This window comes from Camarhynchus parvulus, chromosome 14, assembly GCF_901933205.1.
Source record: "Camarhynchus parvulus chromosome 14, STF_HiC, whole genome shotgun sequence".
In the NCBI taxonomy this organism is placed as follows: domain Eukaryota; kingdom Metazoa; phylum Chordata; class Aves; order Passeriformes; family Thraupidae; genus Camarhynchus; species Camarhynchus parvulus.
The window spans coordinates 10,489,458-10,517,389 of record NC_044584.1 but is presented as its reverse complement, the minus strand read 5'-3'; the positions used below and the strand labels follow the sequence as shown (position 1 = coordinate 10,517,389).

Genomic DNA, 27,932 nt, shown 5'->3' with positions numbered 1-27,932 from the left:
GTCTGCGCCGCTTCTCCGAGCCACGTGGCAGAGCCGTGGCCGTGGTACCCGGCGCGGCTGAGGCCGGTAACCTTCAGCAAATTGTCCGTGTTCTGACAGAACCGTGTGGAGCCGCGGTTCCGCAGCGCTGCTCCGCCGGTGCGGGAGCCAGCCCGGCCGGGCCCGGGCCCGCGGCGGCCGCGTTGTTATGGCTACGGCAGCGCTTCGCACTGCGCCTGCGCGGGAGAGAGGGACCCGGCCGCGGCCCCGTCCCGGTGCCTCTCAGACCGGGCTCGGTAAGGGCTCGGCACCGGTCCGGCCCCGCTGCCCCTCAGACAGGGCTCGGTAAGGGCCCAGCACCGGTCCCGTCCCAGTGCCTCTCAGACAGGGCTCGGTAAGGGCTCGGCAGCGGGCAGGTCCCGCCGTCCCTCAGACAGGGCTCGGTAAGGGCCCGGCACCGGGCAGGTCCCTTTGCCCCTCAGACAGGGCTCGGTAAGGGCCCGGCACCGGGCAGGTCCCTTTGCCCCTCAGACAGGGCTCGGTAAGGGCCCGGCACCGGGCAGGTCCCGCCGTCCCTCAGACAGGGCTCGGTAAGGGCCCGGCACCGGGCAGGTCCCGCCGTCCCTCAGACAGGGCTCGGTAAATGCTCAGCCGCGGCCCGGCCACGCCGTTCCCCGCTGGGGCGCCGGTGCCGGTTGAGGCTGTCCCTGCTCGGCCTTGTCGCTGCGGCACTCGCAGGTTGGGTTCTTGCACTACCAAGCGATGATACCCGGCTGTGGTAGGATTGCAGCTGTGCAGGCAGTCCTGTAACCTTCAGGTAGCTCTCAACTGGCAAAATAACCACAAGATGTGGTGGTTATACTGTGCTGTGGTTCAGTCTGCAACTCAACTTGGAAGCAAATTAAATCAATAATAGTAGTGCAGGTATAACTTCCCAGAACTTGCCTAATGCATATCTTTGAGAAATGGCTTTCAGCTTTTCAATGTAATTAATCTAATAGCTAAAGATCGGGTAAAGATGGAGATCTCTGTGTGGCAGAAGTAAGTCTACTGATAACACTTCCGTCATGGTGGTTTTGATGGCAGACTTGGAGGTAATTCACAGACATTGCTCCCTGTTAACCTTGTGGCCTGCCTGCCACAAGCTGACATCACTGGCTTGAGGAATTGCTGTTACAGAGATTACTTTAATACATGCATTTATAAGAATCACAGAAATACTTGGGTTTGTTTTTTTTTTTGGTTGGTGTTTGTTTGTTTGTTTGTTTGTTTTTGTAATTGTCTGTGTTTTGGGTTTTTTAACTAGTTTATAGGTTAAAAATATGTACGTTAGACAGAAAGAAATTTTCATTTTTCAGAAGGGAAGTACACACTGAGACAATTCAGTAGTTATGATAAAAGGCAAGAAGAAAGATGTCAAGAAGAAAGATGCTAAGAAAGATGGTAAGAAGGCAGCTGTTGAGAAGTCAGACGAGTCTCTAGGTACCCCAACTGACAGCAGCTTAACAACGCTGGGAGATTTGCGGAGTGACTCATTGGGCGAAGAAACTCCAGCAATTCCAGAGGCACCAGATGAAGAGCCAGAGGCAGAGGAACCACCAGTCCCACCTGTTACTCCCTTCCACGAAGAGCTTGTTCTTGCTCAAGTGATTATTGAAAGGTACACTTGTTACAAATACAGCAGTGAAGACAAGAACTCTCATTTAAGTATCTCTGCTGTAGCCAGTGTCATACAAACACTGATTTGAAGCAGAGAATCAGGTTATTCAGACCAAGTAGCAGTGGCACCTTAGGAGATGTACATGTGGAAGCTCATTCTTTTAGCTTGTTCACCTTCAGTGAAGTTTTGTTAAAGTACACAGATAACTGGTGAAGGAAAATATATTATGTAGTCTTAGTTGTTGCTGCCTTTTAATGCTTAAAGCTGCTCATATATCTTCAGAATGTCCTAAACTGAGGAAGCAGGTGAATGGCAATGTTAACAAAATCCTTTTGTATTTCAATATGATGTTTATGTGTAATGTGTATGCCTGACTGTAAGGTAGAAAATACTACCAATGTGGGTTTTTTTCTTAATTGAAGGAAATATGGGTCTGAGGCAACACAACAATTACGTGGAATGTTACAAGGAAGTTTCAAAAAATTGAAAATTTTCTTGTTGTTCATTATTCTATACAAGATGCATCAGCTGACCTATGTGTAGACCATGGTAAATCAAAGGTCATTTATGATCATTTATGTGATTATATAGTTATTTATGTGATTTAGATCTATTGGCAGTGACTTGAAATCTTCATCTTTAGTTTCTTTTCTTTGTAGCTATCAAGGTGAACAAGTTGATGAATTCTATGAGGGTGAAGGATTTATATGTTTTGAGGGAGGAAATACATACAAGGTGAGTGTATAAATATAAAAAAAAGTAGCAGAGTAAATTCTCTCTCAAGAGCACTGAGAAGCATTTAGAGCTCTGTTTAGTTTCTGGCATTAAAACTCTTGATTTGAAACTAGTAGTTGGAGGGGAGTTAACGTGTCATTCTTTTAAAATCTTACAGTCACTGTAGACTTCACCTGGGGTAAGAGTAAATCTGCAAATTATGTTATTCTCTTCATTTTGAAGGGTCTATTTTCTGAAGGGCGTATGAATGGAGAAGGGACTTACACATGGGCTGATGGAGTAAAGTATGAGGTAAAGTACAATTTAAGTTATAACTGAACACGGTTCCATGCAGTTAGATGTGCAAATTGAAGGAAAGTAGATATGTTGCAGTAATTGGTACAGTGGAGGTGGCAATTGCAGAGCTGTGGGAGTGATTTCAGTCACAAGCCTGACTTGTCCCAGAAGATTGGGAAACAGAGAGTCTTAGATTTTAATGTTGTCATTTAATCTTTCAGGGAACATTTGTTAAGAATGTGCCAACGCATTGTGGCCGTTATACCTGGAGTGATGGCAGTGTTTATGAAGGATCAATCCAAGATGGACTTAGGCATGGATATGGAATTTTCAGGAGTGGTACTCATCCAATTTTTTACACTGGTTTTTGGTGCAATGGCAAAAGACATGGAAAGGTCAGTAAGAACTAAATGAGAGCATGGGCTCCTTCAGGAGCAGCAAGTGTTACTGTGCAAAGGTTTTGTTCTGTTGCGTGGTCTTATGCTGTGTAGAGATTTGTTTTTCCTAGGGAGCTTTTCTGAGGTTGTGAATACAGTTAATATTGTGGCCATACTGTTCTGACTGGGTCAGAAAACTTATCTACCTCAGACTGAGAACTGTAATTAAGATGCCAGGGTTAGCTCTCTTAAAGTATTTCCAAGAGGTTTGAAAAACTGGTAGACTTTGATGTAATGTAATAGGATTTTTCTTTTGAACATTTGGTGTTTTCTAAGGTCTCACCTAATATTTATCAAAAGAGCTTGCTTTCTTTATTTAATTCTATCCCTTCACTTGCTTTCAGTACAGTGAGTCAATGTGACCCTAAGTATTAGAACGTGTTTACAAGCATCATATTATTTGTATGTGGTGTTTTATTCAGGTAGGTGAATATTTAGGTATTTAAACTGACTGTGCTCTTTATTTCAGGGTACAATTTATTATGATCAGGAACAGACCTCCTGGTATGCAGGTGATTGGGTAAACAATGTCAGAGAAGGATGGGGATTCAGACGGTAAATATGATAACACTTGTTCTTACCCTCAACATTTTTTATTTTTATGTGTTATGTTGCAGTTTCTTGTGTTGTTTAAAGTGGGTACAAATGCTGTAATTTCATAGTAGTGTGTACCCTCTGCAGTGGAATAAAAAATGTACAAAGTGCTTTATGATAACAAGACAGACCTTTAGAAGTTTATTTTTATGTGCAGTGTTTCTACTGACCATTCACGCAAAAGAATAGCTTAAGACAAAGTCCCAAATCAGCTTTGGTAAACCACAATTCAGCACTGAGAAACAAACACACTTGATTGATTTGAGCAGATAAAGCTGCCTTATGAATAAATGATTTATCTGTAGAATTATATATAAACAAATATTGTTAATGGCTATGGCAAAGACTTTTTGGGGAAAAAGAGCTGGTTAATACTTTGAATGATTTCTAAATTAAAAATAGGAGGTAAACAGTGGCTACAATAAAATCTGTGTCCATGTCATAGTGAATCAATTTTCAATTTAATGCTTATATTTAGCCTTAATAAATTATAAATTTATTAGCAATGAGGTTTCTCATAAATCTTCCATAAGATCAGCACAGAATTTAGTATGAATTAACTTTTATTGGTTTTTTGCAGCTACAGATCTGGAAATACGTATTTTGGTCAATGGAAGAAGAATCTACGACATGGACATGGAAAAATGATATGGCAGGCAGATAAGCAAGAGTATGAAGGAGAGTGGGAGTGTGGCCTGCAGGTATAACTTCTTCCCCAGAAACCCTTCTTTAGTTCAGCATCTGTCCACTACTCTATAGGAAAGCTAAGTAGGGAGTTTTGTGCAATATCAAAGGAGCTTTGTATGATTTTTGCCAGTTGAGTTTGCCAGTTGAGATAAAAAACATGTTCTTTATTGTAAATTGATTCTTATGTTAGCAATATTCAAATTGTTAAAGGATTTTGATTTAGTATTATAACATCAAAATTTCATTCCCTAGTGGAAAATAGAAACATTTTTCAATTTAAAAAAAGTTAAGGAAGTGTTTGTGACTTAGCTTGAGCTATGACTTCAGCAGTAGGTATATGTGGCAATTTATTTCTGTGTCACCTGTAAAATACTAAACCACACTGTTCCCTCTTGGAAAATTTTTATGATGGGAGACAATTTTGTGGCATTTTTAGTTCCTTCCATTTATTATTCTGTTTCAAAAAGAAGGTGAGTTACTTGCTCTGTCTTTTCACTCTGCTTAAAATTTAGGAGTCCCGTGCTAGAGCTTGTTCAAGTATGTGTTGATGCAGTGCATCCTCTGGGTGCTTCTCCTGTGCACCTTTGTAGGATCTCCTTCTGTCCCTGCTTTGAAGTGCTGCAGCCATCAGGTGGGGGCTTTTATTTCAGAGAATTGCCAAAGTCTGGATCTGTTTTTTAAGCACATAATTTTTTTTTCAGCATGGTTCTGGCATGCACACATGGTTTTTTAAGACAACAGACACATCGTTTAAGTCTCCTCTATGGAATGAATATTCGGGGAATTTTGTGAAAGGGGAGCGCCATGGACATGGGACATTTCTTTATTCTGATGGAACAATGTACACTGGAGAATGGGCACATAATAAGAAGCATGGCAAGGTGAGTATTGGCAGAACTACAGACAGCAGCAGAGCAAACTGTCCTGCTCTGTATGAGTGGGTCTCCAGATTTCTGTACAGCAAACTATATTCAGTTTGCAGTGTGGATGGAATCCCCACACAAAGGGTAGAGAGTTCACTGAAAGCAGTTGGAGTCCTTCCAAGGACTCCATATATTTTGAGTATACAGAGACATATATTTCACTGTGGAGATTTTCAGTTCAATAGGTGCATCTTGAGTTTTGCAGTGGTTGGTCAGAATTTCACACTTCCAGCGTGAGCTAATGGATTTCAAGCTGTCCTTGCACAGAGAAGTTCTTAAAACCTCTCATAAAACAGACTTTGAAAAAACTCTGAGTGCAGTGCCACATATGGAACCTAAGGAGTACAAACAAGTCTTTCTATATGGGGGGAAAATACTTTTCAAAATCAAACAGATACATAGTCAGTCCTTTATCCCAACAGTGTACCTATTTAATAGGTGACAAAATGCATTATAAAAGACAGTAGGAAAAATTATTTTGCTGTATTTTATTTCATATATTGCATTTTAGCCAAGATTCTGAAGAGGAAATTTGACTGAGAGAATTAGTGGTTTGGGGTTTTTATAAATCCTTGTTTTATATTTATATTATAATTAATCTGTCTGTAGGGCATCTTTGTCTTCAAGAATGGTGTTTGTTTTGAAGGAGAGTTTGAAAATGATCGTCCTGTGGAAAGACATGCTCATCAAGGGTCTGCTGTGACAGCCAAGAACCTGAGAGCCACTAGCCCAAGAAGGCATTTTAGCACTAGTGAGCAGCTTAACAAAACAAATTTTACTTAGTTCACATTTTGTTGTTCCATTTTAGTACAATATGAAATTGTTTGTACATACTCAAAGACCAGATATATTTCCTCAAAAAATTTAGATAGAAAATGGAGTCATGGCTTTTGCTTCCATGCTGTGTTTCTGTTAGTGAAGTGGCACATCCACACCACATCTTGTAATGAATGGAACTGTTGTGTGGAAGTTTCACAGCTTTTTTAATGTCTGCATTTCCTTTTGGTTAGGGGTTGATTTGACAGAATTGCCCTTCAGTTGTTCTGCTGTTGGTTGTGAAATCTCTACTTCTTACTGTGAAGGAATCTATTGTTCCAAGTCAGTAATATAAGAAGGAATAATACACATTTTGTTTTTCTGTGTGTGTATATTGAGCTTTGTTTTAGTTTGTTCTAACTTATTTTATTTGCTTGATAGAAAGGACCGCAATCGTTAATGCCTTGGGAAAGACTTCTGTTCTGGGATCAGATATTGATTTGGGTGTATCATCACTGCTTGCCTTGTTCCCAGATGAAGACAGAGGGAACGAATCACAAAAAGTATAAGTCTACTGTTTGATACTTTCAGTTTTCCCCTGTATTGTGTTTCATACTATTTTATTTCTGGTTTATTTGTGTTAAAGTAACGCTTTCCATTAAACAATTATTTGAAAATCTGAAAGCCATGAAAATAGAAAAGCAAAAAGAATGAATAGGCAGTATTGCCTCTTCTGAGCTTCCACTAAAAAAGGCCAATTAAAAATAGGTTAACATATCTGGAAGGGCATGGAGCAACCAGCTTTAGCTACTCTGAGGTTTGTCTGCTGACAGAGGATGATTTGTTTTTATCAGTCACCTAAACCCTCTGAGTTGAAGCATTACTTTTGAGTAATGCTTTTGTGAACTCTTAGCCAGGGATATGCAAAGTCACAAGGTCAAATAATCATCTGCCCAGTTACAGAATCAATACAAACTGGTCTCTTGCTTTGAGATGATGCTGAAAACATATCCTGCTTTATTTAGGTAGAACTGGCTGTGTTGAGGCATTTATCAAAATTGAGAAAAGCCTACTACTTCTACAGTACCTTAGGCTGTGCTTCTTCTGACAGCGCTTGCAGCATGACTATGCTGCAGTTTTGGAGGTTTCTGAAGGACTGCAATTTTCATCTCTGCTCCGTAACTCTCGCTGAAATAGATCGACTGTTGAGAGGTTTGTGTTCCTGGTGAGCAGGGTAAACTGTGGAGAGTTGGAGGGCAAGTTCTCCTGGCAGCTCAGCTCTGGGAGTTGTGGTCCTGAGTCAGTTCCTCTGTGCCTGTGAGTTCCCAGTGGATCAATTTACACTTCTCTGGGCACTTCTGGTCCTTAGGCGAGAAAATACAAAATTAAAATACGACATAAAAATTGCACTGAAGATCCATCTGTTCAAAATATGTATTCACCCCTGGTCTTGCCATTACTATTTAAGAGAGAGAGAGAGAATTTTGAGAGAGAAGTAGGAGAAACAAAATTATTTTTTTTTCAGTGTTCTTAACTTTGGTTTGCATGTAGTATTTTTTTGTCTTCCATAGAGCCAGTTAATCAGTCAAATCCCTTTAGACCTGCACTGTCCTTAGTATGTGAAGGGTTTAACTCCAGCTTTGAATCCCCTTTTATTTCTGTATATGCTGAGTGGATGCATTTCTAGAAAGAGAATTGTCCAAGATGCAGCTGCAGGTGGACAGTTCTCCCTTGAAATTTGTTTGGAAATGCTGCATTATCTGGTGTGAGTCTTCTGGGAGTGTTGTTACACTGTGATGGGTGCAGATGGAGAGGATAAGAAGGGCTGACAAATCAATATGCCTATAAGCATTTTAATATACATGAGAACAGTAGAAATTTTTTTTTCTAAAAATTTTTCAGGTGATCAATCACCTAAGGACATACATGATCCAAGTGATATATTACTGTTCAGAACATTTGTATGCTACCTTGTTCACCTGGCATTTCATATCTATCATGAAAAGTGCAAGTAAGTTTCATCTTTTAGTGAAATTTATTTCAGTGTAATCAGTTTGAATCTTCCCAGACAAGAGTGTTTTTGTTTCCACTGTAGAGATGAAGCTCCTCATCTGCAGAAGTGTTTCTTAGAAATGATGTCCAGGAATGTTCTGCCCTCTGCCTGTTGTGTCCAAGGTAAGCAATGCTATTTCTTCTCTGCAGAATTCATTAATTAGTATCACATGCATTGCAGTTTTATTGTTAATGTTATTTTTTCCCAATTCATTTTAGGTCTCTTATATTCTGGTGGAGAATTCTCATCTTTTGCCATGAACTATCTTGAGAAATGCTGGGAAATATATGAAGATTTCTGTAGACCATGTCCCAGACCTCCATTTGACTCCACAGTGAAGCTGAGGCAATTCCTCTGGATGTTGGATGTAATAATCTCATTTTGTTTTGTTTTGTGTGATTAGATCTGCTTTCTTTGTTCAGTTTATATGAGCCTTTTAAAATAGTCCCTGTGGCTTCTGCTCAGTTGAAAAGGTGGGAGTGAAGTTATTTGTGCAAACTGTCCAAGGAGCAGTAAAGGAATAGTTATTCTACTGTTATCTACTGTTATTTATGCACTTTTTCAGGATTTGAATTGTAATTTTTTACTCTTATCAAATCCTAGACAAATGTGTTTAAGGGAATACAAATATTTTTTCTGATCCCCACTGTCTCCCTCTGCCCCATCTATAAAATGTATATATGAACATATCCTATTGTCAGAACTCAAAGACTGACAGCTATTGAAATAACACCATAAACCATTTCAATAATGTATTTACTACAAGAAGAGCATGAGATTCTTTACTAAAATTCAGTAATTTGGGGACAGATTAAGATTACTATGAAGGTAGAGAACAATTCCCCCTGATATGCCTAGGGTTTGGGCGCTTCACTTTGTAAATCTGAGCAATTTTTTCATGAAGAAAAGATCGGATGGCAAAACTGTGATTTTTTTGTATTTTTGTTTATGAGATTTCTCAAGTTCTTTTGTAACACTGCTTTTGCAGTCTAGGGAAAATTCCCATTGGCTTCAATAGGACTAGAATTTCTGCTGTTAATTACGTAAGTGGAAGTATCATTTGAAACCACTAGAAATTTTGGCAAAGGCTTGAAAAGGAAGGGAAGTAGATTAGGGCCACATGGGGCATGCCTTAAGTGCCATTAACATGTGATATTTATTCTTACCCAGGATTTTAAACTTCTCAGTGAACGATTAACTGCTCCAAGAGTTCTGGAAATATTTGTCAAAGTTGGTGCCTCTGTACCTGATATCGATGGTATCAACCTGGAGCTGGAGGTGTGTATGGAAAATAAAACATAATTCATTGCTGCAGGAACACTTAAAATTGCTTTTAAGAACTGCTGTGAATGCTGTCCTACCTGCTGGAGCAGGAGGAAAATGAATTAATTTATTTAAAAAAATAGAGTAAAACTTGAGCCTCTATTTGTCTTCCTTTGTTCTGCTTATATCTTTTAGTTTAGCTTATGTACTTCTGTGTTTTTCTTAAGTACCTCAGCACAGTCTCAGCATACTTGACCATTCAGAAAGATCCTTAGGAGTGCCATAATCCATGCAGAGAAATCCCCTTTCCAGTGGAGGGCTGGTAGTGACAGTTCTGTCCTTGGGGAGCTGCCTGACAATGTGGATATGCGGTGATCACTGAGGGATTAATCACTGCACTGAGGCTGCTAAGGTGGATCAGTAGTTAACGTGTGAACCCACTGATCCTGAAAATCTGGTGATGGAAGAAACCTGATTAGTGACATGTGAGGTGCTGCCACCTCACTGTAGAAGTGACTGTAGAAGACTCTTGTGCTACCTGAGAACTGGCCTAGTACAGAGGGGTTTTACCCTTAAAGAATTAACTCTTACTTAGCAACAGTCTCTTGTAAATGACATAACTGAATTTGTTTTAAACAGGATCTGATAAACTGAACACACAGTGGAAGTCTTACTAAGGAACCCACTATAAACCCACTCAAGGTTTCTAGCAGCATCCCATGCAATTAAAATATGATGTTTTAGGTAATAGCTGTACTTGTGAGTTACTTGTTAGAGAAATTTCTCAGAACCCCAGAAACAACAAAAATCAGTGCAGTGCTTTAGGTCAATATGACTTGTATAAAGTGTAACACATAATATCCTCTATTCCTATTCAGGAATAATATCCTGAATATCCTTAATAATATCCTTAATATCCTTAACACATAATATCCTCTAATTCCTATTCAGGAATTTTTTCAGCTTTGTCTGTTTTCAGTTCTTCTTCAGAAAAAGGGATGTTTGTCTCGATAAATGAAACCAGGGGGAGACTTCACTGCCACTTCTGAGTTCTTTGCTGGCTCAGGTACATAGGCCTGTTAATGAAGAGATTTTGTAAAAATTAACTAATTTAGCACTGCCTTTGTTTTACTCTAGATGGTTTTTCTGGAATTTTTTGAAGCTCTTCTTGAATGTGCATTGGTGTATGTTACTGAGGATATGATCCTGAAGAAAGAAGCTCAAGATAATAAGAAAAGAAGTAGCTTTGAAATCAAGGAGCTCTCTAAGGAAACCTCAGCTGTGTCTCCCACAGAACATTCTCCACCCCAGGTAAAGTTGATGCAGACCTGTTCAATGTTATTACGTGTCCGCTGAGAGAGTGAAGTCAGGCCCTGAAAATGTTCTGTTTCCTGACCATGGAAACCAATTTCCCATTTTTGCATAAACAAATACTTGATTGGGTCCTTCTGCTTTTTCTGTTTGTTGGTACCTTAAATTTTAACATCAGTGTAGACAGTTTTAACACATTTGCACATTCTCCTAGATAACTGTAAATACACGTAGAGTACTTCTGAAGGGGAACTGACAGATTGGTTGGCTGGTGAAAGATATGTCTCTTCTGCATTAAGCTGAATGTCTAAAATTGTCCTGTAAAAATGGCATTTTTATGCCAGCTGTTGTATGTAGCAAGCCTTGCTGTTTGCCCACAGTTGAGCTGTCCTCTTTTTCTTTTTGCTAAACTTCAGAATAAGGTTGTGAGATGCTGCCTGTGACACTGGTGCAATTTGTCTATACAGAGTAGTTGAAGACATGAATTAGAATTGTTATTATTTGGAATTATGCACAAGATGAAAGTATTTTTATTAATTTAAGGAGTATTCACAAACATAATTCCACAGTCTCTGCGAGCCAGGAGTGCCACTGTACACCACCACTTCCCATTCTTTAGCCACTTGTTCCCACCCTGTGCACCCATTCCCTTGCAGCATCACTGCAAGCAGTGATGCAGTTGCACAGTGAAGTGGTCCAGTTAAAATAGTAAAAAAAAGGAAAAAGAAAAAGAAAAAAAATCTTAATTTAAATGTTCTGAGGCTAAAATTTTTCTTGTGTTACATTTCGTTAGTGCAGCAGAAGTATAATTGGTACTGACATAAATGATGACATTTCCGAGGCAGCTGAGCTCTGCACTCAGGAGCAGATGAACAATAGATGAACAATATGTAGAGCAACATGTAAGAACAGAGGAACAGGTCAAAGAACAGGAGCTTTCATTTTCTGTAGTGCTGTCTTTCCCTAGCTCTGAAATAGGATAATCCTACTGGCCTGGTTGGTATCGAAGGTAAAGTGTTACTTGGAAATACTTGAAAAGGTGAAACACTCCTGCATTATAAATATCTTGAGAAAAGCATGGTTGCAGGATGCATTTGGCTGGCAGAATGCTTTGGAGATGGGAATTTGCATGACTCAAAGGGACTTGGGATTTCACTTTGGGATTTGAACACAGGCCCAGACTTTCAGTAACTGAGTTTAAAACTTCTTGCCAGCCACCGAGACCTGGTGAAGACACAGAGCCTGCTCCTCAACCATCTCTACTGGGTGAGTACTGTATAAAGTGACAATAAAACTATAAAGTGGCTTGAGGAGATCCATTTTTTCTGCAACTTTCAAAACAATTAAACAGGAGCTGATCATGGAAACAGGTGATGTATTGCAGTTACAGAGGGCAGCTCCATTCAATTTGGCAATTACGACAAAGTTTATGTTTAGCTTTCCATGCCTGCTGTACACAGATGGCTGGGCAAGTTGGAATCTCTAAATTTTCTATGCTTTTTAATTAGAAACTATCACTTTTTCCTTAAAAATATTTTTTAAATCTTAATTTATCCTGTTCTGTTCCACTCATGTGGGCATGGAAACAGGAGCTTGAACTCTGCATGGTGCCTTCATTAGAAACAAACTTTTCATCATTTCAGAAGTATTTTAACCACAGGTCTGACTTTCAGGGCAGATGACAACCTGTATTTGTGCTGAAGATCAAACTTGGAATTTCATGTGCAGGGTTAAAGGCTGAGTAACTTTAATTTTCTTTCTTTGCAATATCAGAAACTCTTCTCTCATTTCCCATAACTCCTGGAGAAAGCAAAGATGATGTGTCATTGCCAAACAAGGATGTAAAAGAAGAACAAGATTCCTGCCCAGAAAAGGAATTGATAGGTAAAACAATCTTACTGTGTTAGGACTTAACACACACACACAAATCTCTTGTAGCTCTTGAATTGTGAAGTTTTATTTGTATAGGCAGATTTCAGCTTGTCACAAGAGGGCAGTAAATGAGCATTAATTCTGGAGGAAGATTTTCTAAAAATTTAAAATATTTTTTTAAATAAAATAAAACTTCATAATTAAATAAGACATTTAAGTACTGACTTACAAAGTTTCCTCAATTTTAGAATGCTACATTTCATTTGCAGGCATCTATGAGCTGTAATTGGTATTTGCTCTATGAGAAGCTCAAGCTGCAAGCCTGTCTGTGGAGTGTCTTGGACAAATAAAATGTAATACTGCCATGTCCCACTGCTTCTACTTCAAATAAGAATTATTATTAGTGGTGCACCACCACTAGCTGGGATAACATGCTTCATGTTAGGACAGGCCAACATTCAGGCAGAAGAGATGTTCAGTCAGAGCACTTTGATATGATGAGGGTTGTAGTTTTCTGTACCATCTTCCTTCCAGCTGATTAGCAGATCTCATCTGGGTTGGTTTTTGTGTTTGTTAAATGTTTTCTGCTGCTACAGAACTCAAATCCAAGGACAAAGGTAGACAAGGATCTTCGTGTAGTCATCAGCTCTTTTGCTGAAATCTGATGGGTGAAATGTTACACGTCTGAGAAACTGTTCAGGGCCCATCAGCTGGGCCTGGCCTGTTCCCTGACATAACAAGGGACACTGGCACACACCTCTGTCCTTTCAGCTGGTCATGTTTGTTCATCCCTCCCCCCATGCACAGGAGGCACAGATACTGAACTGTCCTCAGGTTACTGCAGAAGACTCTTAGCACAGGATGAAAGGGAAGAGTTCATTGTCTTTTTGTGCCATTCCCAGGGCCAGGTCATGAAGCCACCCCCATTCAGTTCCAAGTGTCTCACACCTTTCATCCTCTCTACCATGCAGAGGCCAGACCTTCCCTTTGCAGTGTCAGAGCTGAAATATTGTAGTCCAAAACACATTTGAAATAGAAGTGCCCTACTAAATAAACATGTTTAATTTACATCTTGCAGATGAAGCAAAAGAAGATAAAAATGAACAAAAGGAGCTGTGTAGTTTCTGGATGTGTCAGGTGGAAACCTTTTTCACAACTAAGTTGTTCCCTGCTTTTGAGCATGAAATAGTGCTGAGAGATAAAATAAAAGAAATAAAACCCCAGCATGCTGAATTAGCTGAGCTGAGAAAGATCCAGGCTGAGGAGCTGGGAAGGTGAGTGTTGAATCTTGTCTGGCAGTACTGTTATCCTTTATTTTCCACCAGCAAAATTATTGAAAATGAGAAGTTCAAGAAAGTACTATAGCTTCTTGTAGCTGGAAAACAAACTCACACAGGTTTCATTAGTAACATAGAGAATGTAACTCATGTGCTTTCTGCTATTGGCTGGAGTAAAAAATACAGGCTGCTTTCAGGTTACAAACATAGCTCTGGTATTTCCTGGCACTTGGTTCTTGCTCTGTGCAAGGGCAGTAAAGACATATTTGGACTTGAGGGGGTAATTAGAGACTTTCTGCTTCTCTACACTGTGGCAGTTTATGCTGCTCATACTCTGACTGGAGCTGGAGTTGCTTAGCCAGTGGAAACCTGTCTCCCTTCTCTTACAGTACCTTAAATTCAAATTTTGTTCATGCAGACTTATTGCTGAAAAAGAAGAAGAAGAAGAGGCAAGAAAGCAAGAAGCAGTTGCATTACAGGAGAGTGTCAGGCTCAGGGAACGAGCCTCATCATCTTGGGAGACACTCCTCTCCTGGAGAAATCTCCAGCTGAAAAAGGCCTCCAAGAGAGAACCCTCACCGACAAAAAGAGGCTCACGAGGCAGTGAGGCTAAGGCAGCACCCAGAGGTACCAAGGGAACTGCTGACAAAAAGAAAAAGAAATAAATCCTCTGCTGGGAACTACTGAAGCTTCAAGCAAGCACTCTTCAAATAAGGAAAAAAAACCAAACAAACAAAACCAAACCAAAACAACCCCAGAAGACCCACAGTTGTAGGAAGCTGTAAGAATGCCCCAACTGTATGCACAAGACTTGCTGGTTTCAGAGGGAGCAGCCTTTTACACCAGTTTTGGGTAAACTAGCAGGAAGTTACACAATGCAAATGAACATAGATGCTTCTAAAGTGTAACAATTATTAGTTTTATTTTTCAGCAAAATATTCACATAACATATCAGAATGGAATGGTACAGATGAGTTCAGACTGGTTTTTAATTAGTTTGCACATAAACATTTTTAAAATTTAAAAATTTTATGGTCAGAGTTTACAGATTTTAGTAGAAATTTTGATTCTTACAAAGCAAGTATTGCTTTACTATTGTCATTATTCCAGTCAATAATATGACTAATAACTTCTCATGTTGAACAAGTGCCTGACATTGACATCTTCAATAAATCAGCCCTTTGCAGATCAATCCAAGAAGAAAATATTATTAAACTGTGTTGCACAAAGTTTCTTCACTTCTTCTGTTAAAAAAAAACAACAAAAAAACCCCATCAGTATTGTATTTTACAGAAACCTCCTCAAGAAAAACCCTGGGGATTGTCATGGAGAATATAATAAAACTCAAACAGAAAAAGCCCTAAGAGTTTCTAATGTAGAAATACACTTAATATTACTCTCTCTTCAGTAGGAGAAAGTCAAGTCTGATGTCTCCCACTGTCTGAAAGTGGTTTAAGTGTAAATGATGGGTCTCTCATCAAACACTGCAACAAAAGCAGATGTGGCTTAACATATAGTTAAGGGAAGTATATGATAACCCCTTTTTCAGAGAAAGGAGGAATTAGGATATTCTGTTACAGTAAATCAAGTCTGCAAAACTTTTGCTTTGTGTTGTTTGGTAGACTGATAAACTTCCTAGGTTCATCAGGCACAGAAACACTCACTCTCTGTTTCTCTATGGTAGGTTTGATGCTGAAAGACAGTTACAGAGAGATTGCCAAGTTACACAACTCATTCCTCTTTTTAAAATGCTGCCAGGCTTTGGTCCTGGCAAGGTATGAATTCTTTCCCATTGTCTAAGGGAAAGATGTGCTAACAGGAGCACATTGCCTCCTGTTAGAATGGAGAGCCCTAGCATTGCTGCAAGATTCAAACAGATTTTTAGAGAAATAGCAATGTAAAAGCTTATTGCATCTTAATGTTAATTCTCACTCTTAGTCCTAGTAAATCATTCTCAAAACCACGTTAGAAACAAGACAGCGATGGATGAGGATCACTGACAGGACAACCACAATGTGTAAGTAACTAACCCTGCATTACTGACAAATAGATGTAAATATATTCATCTCTCAGCTGTAATACACTTTTTAAATTAAGCCTAAACTAAGCTCACAGTGCTGTTCTCTATTATTTGAAGGAAGAAGAATGACTGATTAATAATTAAGAATGTCTGCTGAATATTTATGCTGTCCTTTCACAGCTGGTAGTAGGCAGACTAAAACCTTAGGCAAACTCACCAGCTCCATCAAAGATCAGTCCCTCTCTAGATTTCTCATGAGATGGGTTGTATTCCTTCTCTAGGGGCACACATTTTAGGAGTAACTGTATTTAAAGGTAATAAGAAACAATCCTTACCATTAACTTCAATCAGATTTACATTTTTTTGATTCAAAATAACATATAGTTCTCGCTGGTCAGACTTTTTCCCAACTACCCAGTAATCACTCATTGCCTTCACAATAATTTCCTCGTCTTCATCAACTCTGAAAGAAGTTTTAAAAATTAAGGTGGCAGCAAGTTCATCTTCAACAACTTTATCTGTAATTGTTAGGACAGCTCAATGTCAGAAATTGTGGTTGTGCAGTATCAAAGAAAACACCAGTTCTAACTTGGCCATCATTCAGTCCAGGTTGAAGGCTTCAGAAATGGCTGCTTAGGACATGCCCAAATGTGTCAATCAGTAATTTTTTCATTAGCCAAACACTGCAGTGAAAACATTGAGAAAAGCGCCTCTCCTCCCTTCTGGTAAGGACACGCTTCACAGAATGAGGATTTGCTCCACAGGGACCAAACACTGAAAGCTGGAGATGGGTTGGTGATACTAAGCTTTCCCAGAACTGTTAAACCTAGACCTAAACCATACTCAGCAACTGGATATCTTCTATAAAGCTATCACCAACCTAGTACTTCCATAATATGATGAAACATACTTTCTTCATTTATAGAAAAATGGAAACCTTGTCCTTAAGCATAGTGGGAAAACAGCTTGTTGCTAATTAGAGTTAGGGGCATCCCAATCATTCAGCATTGTCATGTTCTTTCTTAACTTTTGTAGCGACAGAGGGTCTCTCCCACCTTGCAGCATGATACCCATTGACTAAAGCCACGCCATTTCTCTATCAGCAGGGCTGCAGTAACTGCAAGGTTTGCATTTCATCCTTTGTCTCATCCCTAGGAGCCACCAGCTGTGTCAGGGCAGATATGACACAGGCAGAAGCAGGTGTCCCTGTCCTTTACACTGCTTTCCCAGATTAGACAGACTCTTGTGCTTCCCATCCCATTTTCTATGACTACTCTGAAGCCTCCAATAGGTGAGATATTCTCTTTGATAGAGGCCCTGGCCCTCTTAATTTTTTGTTTCAAAGGACACTAGAAGTTTTTTGGTTTTTTTTTTAAGATGGACTATTTCTAACCAGCAGAAAATACTAAACATGAATAGCCAGCCATCAACAAAAAGACCAGAAAGGGCCACTGCTTTGCAAAGAAAAAAATCTGCTTGACAGTAGGAGTTACAGACTACTGAACAGTCAAGCATTACCTGGAGAAGTCACTGTTGATGTCACCGAGAATCTTCATGAGGTCAGGGTGAACAGATGCAAGTGATACACTGGGTGTTTTCCTCATGTGAATGGTACTTTTCTCTGCCAAGTTCATGTGATTGAAATAGATAAACTTAAATTGAGGTTCCTTCTCGGCCCTAGGAAGATTTAAAAAGAAGAAAAAAAGTGATTTGTGAATACCAACATGCTCTATAAGCACAGGCTTCCCAGAGACTGGGGAGTGACCCAGTGCAAAGCTAACTTACACAGCCTGGACTTATCTTCACACTGAAGAGACTTGTGGGATTGAAATTCATTTTAACACAGTTTAAAAAAAACCAAAAGACAACCAAGCTTGCAGAACCAGCCAGTGTTTCCCTTTCCGCCACTCAGGCTGCCAGTAAACACACACAGGGGAGTCTGAAGGCCTTGCCCCACTTCAGAATAGTAATTAATTTGCATTTTTCTAATGAGCTGTTTTTTCCTGGCCCCATTTTTTTCCTGCTGCTCTCCCTTATGCCAGTCAAAGCTGCTTTGAATGGATCTTGAGTCTTTAATTTGAGCAATAAGTCATCTTCTATTAATGTCTTTGTTACTTGTTACAACCAAGAGAACAAACTCTTTCTTGATCCAGGCAATTAGATTTTCCCCCACATCATTTGTGTGGGCCAAGCAAGAGACTATTTTCAAACTCCTCCCTTGGCAGTCTTCCTCCATTTCCTTTTTTATGAAGTTAATATTAAAAACCTAGAGCTGTAATTTTTTGTAGAAGTCACAACACATTCAGACTGACCAAAAACTGGCTGCAGCAACTGGTACTTGAGGCGATGCATTATTTAGAAGCAGAAGATACTGTGATGACACCGCTCACCTTAGCAAACAACCAGATACCCCTGCTCTCTGTCACCCACATGCATTAGTGTCAAGGAACTGTATCATGTTTTCAGGACACCATGGCATTAAACTTTTAAAGAGTTAAAGCTGCCAAAGCCAGTCCCAGATGACATTTAAAGACCCCAAGTTTAATGATTTAGTAGATTGGCACAATTTCAAGCACATCCTATTCTATCCTGTGCGATTTTGCTGATCTGGGATGGTACCACTGACTGAGTTCACTCACACATCTATCTTTGGTTGAATTCCTTTTATGTTGCCATATGGAACAGTGCTCTTGCTTCCCCAACTAATAAATCTATCAAAAAAATAAATGCAATTTTATTGCAAGTTAGCTCTAGTTCTAAGTGAAGGATATTTTCTAAAGCATTAGCATCCTTTTTCTTTTGACTGTTTTTAGCCCCTTAAGTAGTTACCTTAGTCTTGCAAAATAGAAAAATAAAAGACCCTTTCCCCTCACCTACTATACATGGCAACACTTCAAGAAGCAGTAATTCTGGAAAAGTCCTCAACGATAAAGCTTCCACGGCAACCAAATAACTTAGTCACTAAAATTCCCATTTCAGCCAGACAATAAACATTTGTTCCTAAATTAGTAACATCTGTTGTTACTTCAGGGAGACCCAGATATGCAATAACATGCATTTATAAACACTTAAGATGCAGAAGAGTAGACAAGCATTGCTTTAAGTACACCATTAATGCTTTCAAAATTTGGGCTCACTATTTAAGCAGTTCATTTAACCTAACTTTTCACCAACTAATGAGGAAAAGAAGTGTGATACAAACCCTGATATTCTCTTGTTGATGTTGTATTGTTCACATATGTCTGATGCCAACACTGTAAGCTGAGGCCCAACAATGCTGTCCAGTTTTCTGCAAAACTCCAGTGTGGGTGGAATTGAAGCTGACAGGCAGAGAAAAGGCAGAGGTGAGATTCTCTTCCCACAGCTGAAGGTACAGTTTCTGTAGCTGTTTTCTTTAAACATCAGCAAGAGTCCAAGGACAAATTTCTCCCACAATTAAAACCTCAGGGGTGATTTTGAATATGGCTAACTGAAGCAGTATTTAGTCATTTTATTGTGTAAAATGAGTTACTTGTACCACTAGAACAAAGATAAAAGACTGATAAAAGCACTCATGAAAAAGAGACTCAAATAACAATATGAGTATTTTTCAAGAGTAAAACAAGCTGCATGTCAAAGTATTTTACATATAAAAGTCTTGGCAAATAATTGATGCTAATAGGTACTTACCATCAATCATAAAGCAGACAGCTGCACTCATTGCCTGGAACAAAACAAAAGCAAAAAAGCCATTTACAACAGATTACTTGCACTAACTCAAATAAATGACAATACTTCAGAGAGGTCATATATGGGTGAGAAGAGATTTAAAAATCTTTTTTAAAGGTAACACTTCAATAGGATAAGCTTTTTGCAGTCCTGCACAACACAGGTTAGCTATGATTTTAAAATTCAGTTAACTGTTTAAGTTGTAGGGGAAAGACAAAACTTGGTAAAAATGCACTTTATACAAAGATACCTGCAAGAATCTCCCATTTAAGGTAAGAACAAAATATTTTTTGTTTTATTGATTAATCCCATATAAAGCAAGGCGTGAAATCAGTTAAAGCAACTGAAGGCTGGTATTTTGTTTGAATAAAACAAAATAATTGTTTGTTTTGTACAGGGTACAGGAGAGGGGAGAAGAGAGTTCAGGCTTTAAAGCTTGTTGCTGGAAATGCCAGTTTTCTGTCTCTTATAGTGCACCTTTCTACACAATTCCTAAGTACTTCACATCATTGTCACCTTCACTGCATGGAGATTCCTAATTCTGAGGAGTAATTGCAGAGGAAGCTGTAATACCTTATAAACAATTAAGTGAAGCTCTTCATAAGTGTCATCAGTGTTAACAAATATTTTGGGGAAACGGCATTTTGTTTCTGGATCATTAAGATTTAAAGGTCCAGTAAGAAACCTAGAAAATAATTCAACAGGTCAGATGTGATGAATACTTGTATTTCAGTTTCTTGACTTTAACAAAGGTTCTCCAAACTTGCCATTAGGAATTCTCATTATTAAGGATGTCCAAACCCATAATTATGCAAAATAATGTTGCCCACTTGCTTAAGTACAGAATTCCTCACTGACATGCAGAGTACACAGGAAGAACAAATAGATAAATCCTAGATTAAACTACACCTTTGTCTGGAGTGTTTGACTGAAAAGAAATGACTGGAACAATTCCCAAGTTTGTCATACAGTGCATTAAGAACAATGGGAAGAAAAATAAATCTGCACTAATGTTAATGAAGCATTTTCTCTTTTTTCCAAGGGTCAAGTTTTACATTTGCAGCAACGATTGTGCGACCCTCTGGCATGAACTGTGTGTGGAATATGTACTCAAAACACACACACTCCTTCCAAATGCTTTGCCCTGGGGGGAAGAAGGAGTAGATGGTGACAGTAAAACAAGACCTACCTTCCATAGTGTTGGAGATTTCCTGGCATTTCAGCACGTATTGGAGAATCTCTTCCCGCTAACTGAGGGGAAAAAGCACATACAGGAAAAACAGCTTAGAAACAGAGAAGAGAGATTTCTCTTTGGTATTTTAGCCTTTAGTACCAGATAAACAGGAACAAAAGACTAAAAACACCCAAAACCCCCAGCCCAGCTACCTCAGGCTCCATGTGCCTTGGAAACAGAGATGTCGTGAGATATTTGTACAAAATTCTCATGTCATCTTGCTCCAGTCCACTCCTAGAACATTGTGGGGAAAAAGAAGCAAATGATGTTTGTGCTGCAGTTCAGATCACACATTTTCCTCTAACTAGCTCAGACCAATGCCTTTCTTACTGAATGGCAGCCTGACTCATGTTTTCTCATTTTCATCCAACTCTGTCACTAATTTAAAAGCTTCTCTATTATGGCACTTACTGAAAGGATTAGAAATTGAAGAAACACAAAAGAATTACTGAAGTACCTACCAGATAAGCTGGTCATTGTAGAGAAATGCAGTGTACTTGACTATATTTAGGCTTTCTTCCATTCTGTTAATAAATGACTGAATTTTCAAGTAAGTCATTTTATCCAGTGGAAAGAAGCTGATTCCACAAAACACATCCAGCAGATCACAAGACTGTAAGTGCAGTGTCTGCAAGTACTGAGAGAACAATGACAGTTGGCTTTTAGAATTCAGAAAACTGCCAAGGTGTAGATTTAAAGAACAAATTTAAGTCTAATCTCCAACAATCCAGACTAAAAATCAAAGAAAAAAAGTCCTTTCAGTGCTACTTGTCTGACACATTCGTTCATGCGGGGACAGACTTTTTATAAAGGTTTGTAGTGACGAGGGTTTTGGACTGAAGGAAGCTCAATTTAGTTTAGACATGAGAAAGTTTTTTATAATGAGGATGCTCGCACACTGGCACAGCTTGCCCAGAGAGGTGGTGACTGCCCCATCCCTGGAAACATTCACAACCAGGTTGGACAGAGCTCTGAGTAATCTGATCTAGTTGAAGATGTCTGCTCATAGCAGGGAGCTGGCCTAGATGACCTTTAAGGGTACTTTCCAACCCAAACCACTCTGTGATTCCATGTGTGAGTGCATGAATGTGATTCCAGGCATCACTTTGCTTTTTTAATCATTATGAAAACAGCTTTAAGTTCAAGATCTTTTGAGAGTATAAGCAAGCAAAGCCTATCTTACTGATATTTAATTTCAGATGCAGTTGTAGAAATAGGAACAGATGCTTTCAATGTGTAATGGAACAAATAATTTCCATTATTGATTTTCTTGATAGACTGTAACATTTAGCAAGAGATTTCAAATGCTCTGACAAGTGGTCTGTGGAAGATGCTTTATCCAATGGCTCCCTCTACAGTCACTTCACATTACTGAATGCCCACAAGAAATACAGACCAACAGGGCGACAGATCTCTGGCACAGCTTGTGAGTCTCTCTGTTTTAGCAATAAAAATTTATTACTTTCTTTTTTGCAAAGGTCTACTTTTAATTTAGTCTGGACAGCAGCACACACAGGCTCATCATGGTACTCCCTTGTGCCAGTGGTGTTTATTCTGGAGTCTACCACAAGTCTTACAAAAAACAAGCAAGACCCTCCCCAAGTCCACAAGAAAAGCCTGTACTTTTGTTTACACTGTCACATTGTGCCATTCTAAAAATCTGTTAAAAGAACAAAATTTTAAACACCATTTCATAGTGTCTACACTCCATCATTATCAGAGATCTCAATACCACAAAAGCACAAACTACTGACAGCAGTCCTGGTTCCTTGCTTGCAAACAAGAAAAATGGGGGCAGACACTTTTCAAGTGTGATGAAACTTATCCTGTAGGAACTCAAAATTCTGCCAGATGAGACTACTCAGTCAGTTACTTTACATGAAAAATAGGTTTTGCCTTTCATCCTTTCACTAAAACATCAGCTATGAAATGACAGTCTGAAGAGTACTTATCATGCATGCAGTATTTCCTGAAGCCTTCTTAGGATTGCTACTAATTCTACAGAGGGGGTGGAGTAGGGGGGACAACTTAAAAAATTCATCTATTCACTATTTCACAGCACTAAAGGACTTTAAGCATGCAGGTTGCGGAATCTCCACCCCTGGATGTTTTCAGGTCTCAACCACCCAAAGCACTGGGCAGGAGAGTTTAAATTCAGTGTTACCCTGCTTTGAGTAGGAGGCTGAACTGGATGACCTCCCCAAATTCCTTCTAACCTCAATGAATCTTCAACAGTCACTCAAATAGGTCTGTACAAATGTTATCACAGTAACCAATTAAAACATTAAAGCAGAACTTTGAAAGAAGGAACACAATTCCATCAGAAAAAAGATCCAACAGTTAAGTTGTTCCATCAAGTCATAACCACACTCATGGTTCAACTCCACTTAAAGAAGCCACTCTGTCAGAAAAAGCAGGAAGTATTTGACAAAAATGAGTAACCACATACTTTGTGTTGACTCTACATCTTTCCCACTGCCTGTGTTTTATAGTCACATTGCTGCCACTTTTTCTTTTTTTTTTGTGTTTTATTTCCAGTGCAGAATCACAGTATGTGCCTGAAAAATGAGGTCTTACCCGATGGAAGAATTTCTCTAGTCTCTCCTTTAGCACTTTCACACCCCCATCTTCCATGGCTCTCAGGAATGTGCCATTGAAAAGCTAACAGTTTAAAGAGAAAAAAATCAGTTAATTGAATAATCATTTACAGAAATTTCTTGTAACTTGGTTATGAATATGGATTACAACACAACTCCCATTCCTTAACATACTCCAAACCAATCCAAATGTATCCCTTCTTTACTGAAAAAACATTTAGATTTGCAGAGTCCAGGTATAAATGGCAGCAGAGGCAAGAATTTACATGTGACTGAAGTATCTCATGCTCTTGTCTTGTAAAGCCTTGAGCCCCCAGTGTTAACCCTACCTTGTACATGCTGTAGCACTGCTGGAGGACTGAGCTATAAACCTTGTCCTGCAGGAAAGAGAGCACACATCAGTAGGAGCAGAGGCAGAATTACAAGTATTTTGGCTGAGCTACAGATAACATGTGTTTTCAAAGAGCCAGCAAAGACACAAATCAGAGAAATCATGTTCTGAAAAGTTAAATGGCATTGTCAGTCAGCATCTAGAAATGTCTCTGTACTTATAAAGTATGATTTCAATAAAGGGAGTCCCTTCCCCCATCACATTTAGTACCAAAAGCACCTTCAGTACTCATGCCAAGGATTCCAGTTACAAACAGTGCCCTTCCCCGAGGCCAGTGGTCAGTGAAAATTATCCTCTTTCTGATGGTTCTCTCTTCATCCAAATCAAAGGCTAAAGAATGTGGGACACTACAGCAGGTTTTATGGGGCTGACATCTTAACCCAGATCAAAAAGAGATAATTTTATCTGGCAAAATAGAGTCCCTAGGACTCCAATCCTTTTCTTAGGACACAGAGAGGAACAAAAGTAATGCACACTGTAATGAACAGGGGCAGGATAACCAACCAGCTTTTTAATTATTATCCCACCCTGCCAAATACCCTTCCTATATACAATTGAACAGACATAATGATTCTGCAGCTTGGAGAAGAAATCCCATCATAGTTATGAGCTTTTTTGGTTTCTCAGATTATTAGTAAATATTACTAGCAGTCTTAAGAAAGTAATGACATGTATACTGGCACCTAATAAAAATACATAGATTTAAGAACTTAATTAAACAAACACATCCTAAGAAATATTCACCTACTCCAAGCTAAATGTCTCACAGCTGTATATTTCACCAGTGTTTACTGAATGATCTTGAACTGTTCTCTGGATAATTCTCTATCTTGTGCTCTTCTTTAAACTTTACTGAAAAGTACTTTGCTCTTTTTCCATTTATGAAGATAGGTATAGATACATATAAAATCAATTTGACAGTAGTTCAAGAAGAATTAAACTAAGATGTTTCTGGATGGAAGTACTCTCAAAAATACAACATAACTCATTAAACAAAAAAGGAAAGTTCATTATTACCAGCAATTCTTCTTCCTGATATTCATAGACTGGCTTTCCATCTTTGTGTTTTTCTATGATGGGATTCCGTACAACCTAGGAAGTGGAACAGGCTGGTATTAGACAATGCAGAATGCATTGAGAACATTGCAGGATGGTGATTTAGGAATATGCATATCACGTGCATAAGTACCATGACCATCCAGAAGTTTTCTTCAGGTTCATGGAAAAACTGTCTATTCTTTTGCGTATGTAGGGATTTTGCAGGTTTTGTTGGGCTAAAGGTCCTGGAAAGAAAACACATAAGTAGATATGGATATTTATACACACAAAAAGAAGACATACAACTGAGATATTTAAAATACAGTGCTTGTGCCAAAACAATCACCCATGCAATCAGACTTCCTACCTTGTGAACTGCACTATAGCTTCACACAGCCCCACATTTCTAATTTTCTCATTCTTTTCTACTTCATTTGGATGATAGAAGAGAATCTTCTTTTCTTCCTAAAATTTGAAAAAAGAACCCAAGCAAATGCATTTTAACAAAATCAAAGAATATTGAGTTCATGGTTTGCTTGTTTTTTAATCCCTTAATAACCTAGGCAGAATTTTATTTTGTACCAAAATGGGCTTCTGTAATAATGGATAAAAGGTATATTAAGCACACTTAAGCAGTCAGTCATCCCATGATATGTCCAAGGACTTTGTACATTGAAGGCTATTGATATCACAGGCCCCAGTTACTTCTGGGCCTGTTCAAAGCAAGGCGAGCTTCAAAGCCAGCTCAAAGCATGACAAGCTTCAAAGGCAGCTCAGATTGCTCCAGGCCTTGTCCAGTCATCTGTTCAATACCTCCAGAGATGAGAATCCCACAACTTTCCAGCCCTGCTCTGATGTTAGATCACTCCACCTTGAAGAATTTTTTTTTTTCTATCTCATCAGAATTTCCCTCCATCCATCCTGATTATTTCACTTTAAGAACCAAACTCCATCATCTACTGCCATCCTTCAGGCAGAGACTGCCCTCTGCCCCCTTTCCACATTGTCTCTCCTCCAGGCTGCACAAATGCAGTCATCAAAGGCTCCTCTGGTATGCCACAGACTGCACCCCCTGACTGACTCAGGGGCTCTCCACTAGGCTATTTCAGTTTGCCAGTATTTTTCCTACTCTGGCAATCCCTGGAAGAGCACAGCACCCACTGTGCTGGCCAGAGGGGAAGCATTGGCTTGGCCGGACCTGCTGAGCCACTCTCCCTCCCTCCCACAGCCACAAGCGCTCACTGCTGATTCACGTAGGACCTGTTGTTCACAGACTCCCTGGTCCTGTTTTGCAGAGCTGCTCCCAACCAGTCCACCCGACCTGCCACGGTGAGCCAGAATTATTCCACCCCACACACGGGGCTTTGCTGAGCTCCAAGGTTCCTGCCGGCCCAGTCCCCAGCTCGCTGGGGGTCCCTCGGAACCGCACCTCATCCTCCAGCAGAACAAACAGCTTCCCCCGGGCCGGAGTCACCGGGAGCGTGCTGAGGGCACGCTCAGCCTCCTCAGCCTGTCACTGCTCTGGATGTAAGTACCTGCTCTGCTCAGAAACTATTAAAGCTGAGCATGAACCACACAACACGCTGTTACCTAAAGTTAGAGACTAGAGCTTCTTGACTCTCCTTACTAAGGGACACAATGGCGAATAAACACCAGCAGTAACTTGAGTGTAACTAAGTTAAACAGTAACCTTTCTACCGTATTGTATCTATGTCGAGAAAGATTTTTAGACAAAGTTAAAGTATCAACAAAACAGTTGCTGACTGTCCAGCTCCCCATCTACAACATACGCCCGGCTGTTGACAACACCTCTGTTACTGTTTCTTTTCGGTGTGAAGCAGTGACAGATCCCAACGGGGGCGGCAGTCGTCCCCGTCCCCGCGGGTACCCAAATGCCGGGTACGGATGCGGCGTACGCGGGCCGGGAAAGCCGCAGCTGCCGCCGCCTTTGTCCGGGGCCGCTCCGCAGGGACAGCGCCAAGCCCGCACACGGTGCGGCCCGGCCTCGGGCACGGAGGGACCGCCGCGCCTTCCCCGCATCCCCAGGCGCGACATCCCCCCGGTACCTCTCCCTCTTTGGGCCCAAGCTTGGGGTTGTAGATGAAGAAACTGAGAAGGGTCGGAGCGAGCTGCTTCTCCTGGCCGGCCGCCCCCGCCGCCGCCATCCTGAGCCTGGGGCCGGCAGCCGCCAGACACCATCGGGGATCGGCCCGAGGCCGCCGCGGCACCGGCCCCGCCGCGCTTCCAGCGGCCCCGGCCCGGCCGCGGTTCCGCCTCCGCGCCCCGGAAGCGCAGCAGCGGCCGGGAAGCGCTCCCGGCCCTGGCGCCCCGCAGCGCCCCCAACGGCGGCCGCGGGAACGGCGGGAGAGGGAGCTCGTGCCGGTGTTCCCTCAGCCGGAGCCTGTCTGTGCCCGGCGTTCCCTCAGCCGGAGCCTGTGCCCGGCATTCCCTCAGCCAGGGGCCGAGCCCGGTGTTCCCTCAGCCAGGGGCCGAGCCCGGTGTTCCCTCAGCCGGAGCCTGTGCCCGGCGTTCCCTCAGCCGGAGCCTGTCTGTGCCTGGTGTTCCCTCAGCCAGGGGCCGTGCCCGGCGTTCCCTCAGGTAGAAGCCGTGCCCGGCGTAGCCTCAGCCTCAGCCTCAGCCTGTGACTGGCGTTCCCTCAGTCAGGGGCCGTGCCCGGCGTTCCCTCAGCCGGAGCCCGTGCCCGGTATTCCCTCAGCCAGGGCCGATGCCCGGTGTTCCCCCAGGTAGAGGCCGTGCCCAGTGTTCCCTCAGCCGGGGGCCATGTCCCGTCAGGACCGCGATTCCTGCTGGGGTCCCGCTCAGCCCCGCCCGGCAGCCGCCTGCAGAGAGCTCCGGCCGGTGGGCCCGGGGGTTCCGCGGTGCCCCGGCCATTGCGCCCTGTTCGAAGCTCGAAACCACGAGCGGTTCACTCCCCTCTGGCTCGTTCGGAGCTGCCCGGCAGCTGCAAAAAGTAGAAGCGCTTTATTTTTAGAGGTTGAATCTGAGATTTGAAAGATGAAATCAAGCTTGAGTAAATTGAAGGAATTAGCATGGAGCATCACTTAGTTCAGGTAATCCTTTTGCCATAAATAGATATATTATGTCTATTCTGATTATTTTT

The 27,932-nt window shown here is 40.9% G+C and overlaps 2 protein-coding genes across 2 annotated transcripts; one reads left to right on the top strand and one right to left on the bottom strand.

Moving 5' to 3' along the window:
- The first annotated feature begins 224 nt into the window (after positions 1-224).
- Positions 225-15,916, top strand: LOC115909136 (radial spoke head 10 homolog B2-like). The gene is made up of 19 exons (XM_030958232.1): positions 225-373; positions 1,338-1,639; positions 2,299-2,374; positions 2,597-2,665; positions 2,872-3,045; positions 3,557-3,642; positions 4,262-4,382; positions 5,070-5,249; positions 6,489-6,610; positions 7,159-7,259; positions 7,950-8,058; positions 8,143-8,222; positions 8,319-8,467; positions 9,271-9,378; positions 10,501-10,674; positions 11,889-11,940; positions 12,448-12,558; positions 13,625-13,820; positions 14,242-15,916. Exons 2-19 carry the CDS (start codon positions 1,371-1,373, stop codon positions 14,486-14,488), a joined length of 2,424 nt encoding a protein of 807 aa, XP_030814092.1. The 5' UTR covers positions 225-373; positions 1,338-1,370; the 3' UTR covers positions 14,489-15,916.
- Positions 14,722-27,083, bottom strand: CCZ1 (CCZ1 homolog, vacuolar protein trafficking and biogenesis associated). Its single transcript, XM_030958233.1, has 15 exons — positions 26,878-27,083; positions 25,179-25,276; positions 24,963-25,056; positions 24,791-24,865; positions 23,712-23,759; positions 23,363-23,446; positions 21,247-21,422; positions 20,938-21,019; positions 20,741-20,802; positions 20,125-20,236; positions 19,513-19,546; positions 19,046-19,163; positions 17,362-17,520; positions 16,179-16,306; positions 14,722-15,067 (listed from the first exon to the last, which is right to left on the bottom strand). Exons 1-15 carry the CDS (start codon positions 26,974-26,976, stop codon positions 15,012-15,014), a joined length of 1,425 nt encoding a protein of 474 aa, XP_030814093.1. The 5' UTR covers positions 26,977-27,083; the 3' UTR covers positions 14,722-15,011.
- Between the last annotated feature and the right edge of the window lie 849 nt (positions 27,084-27,932).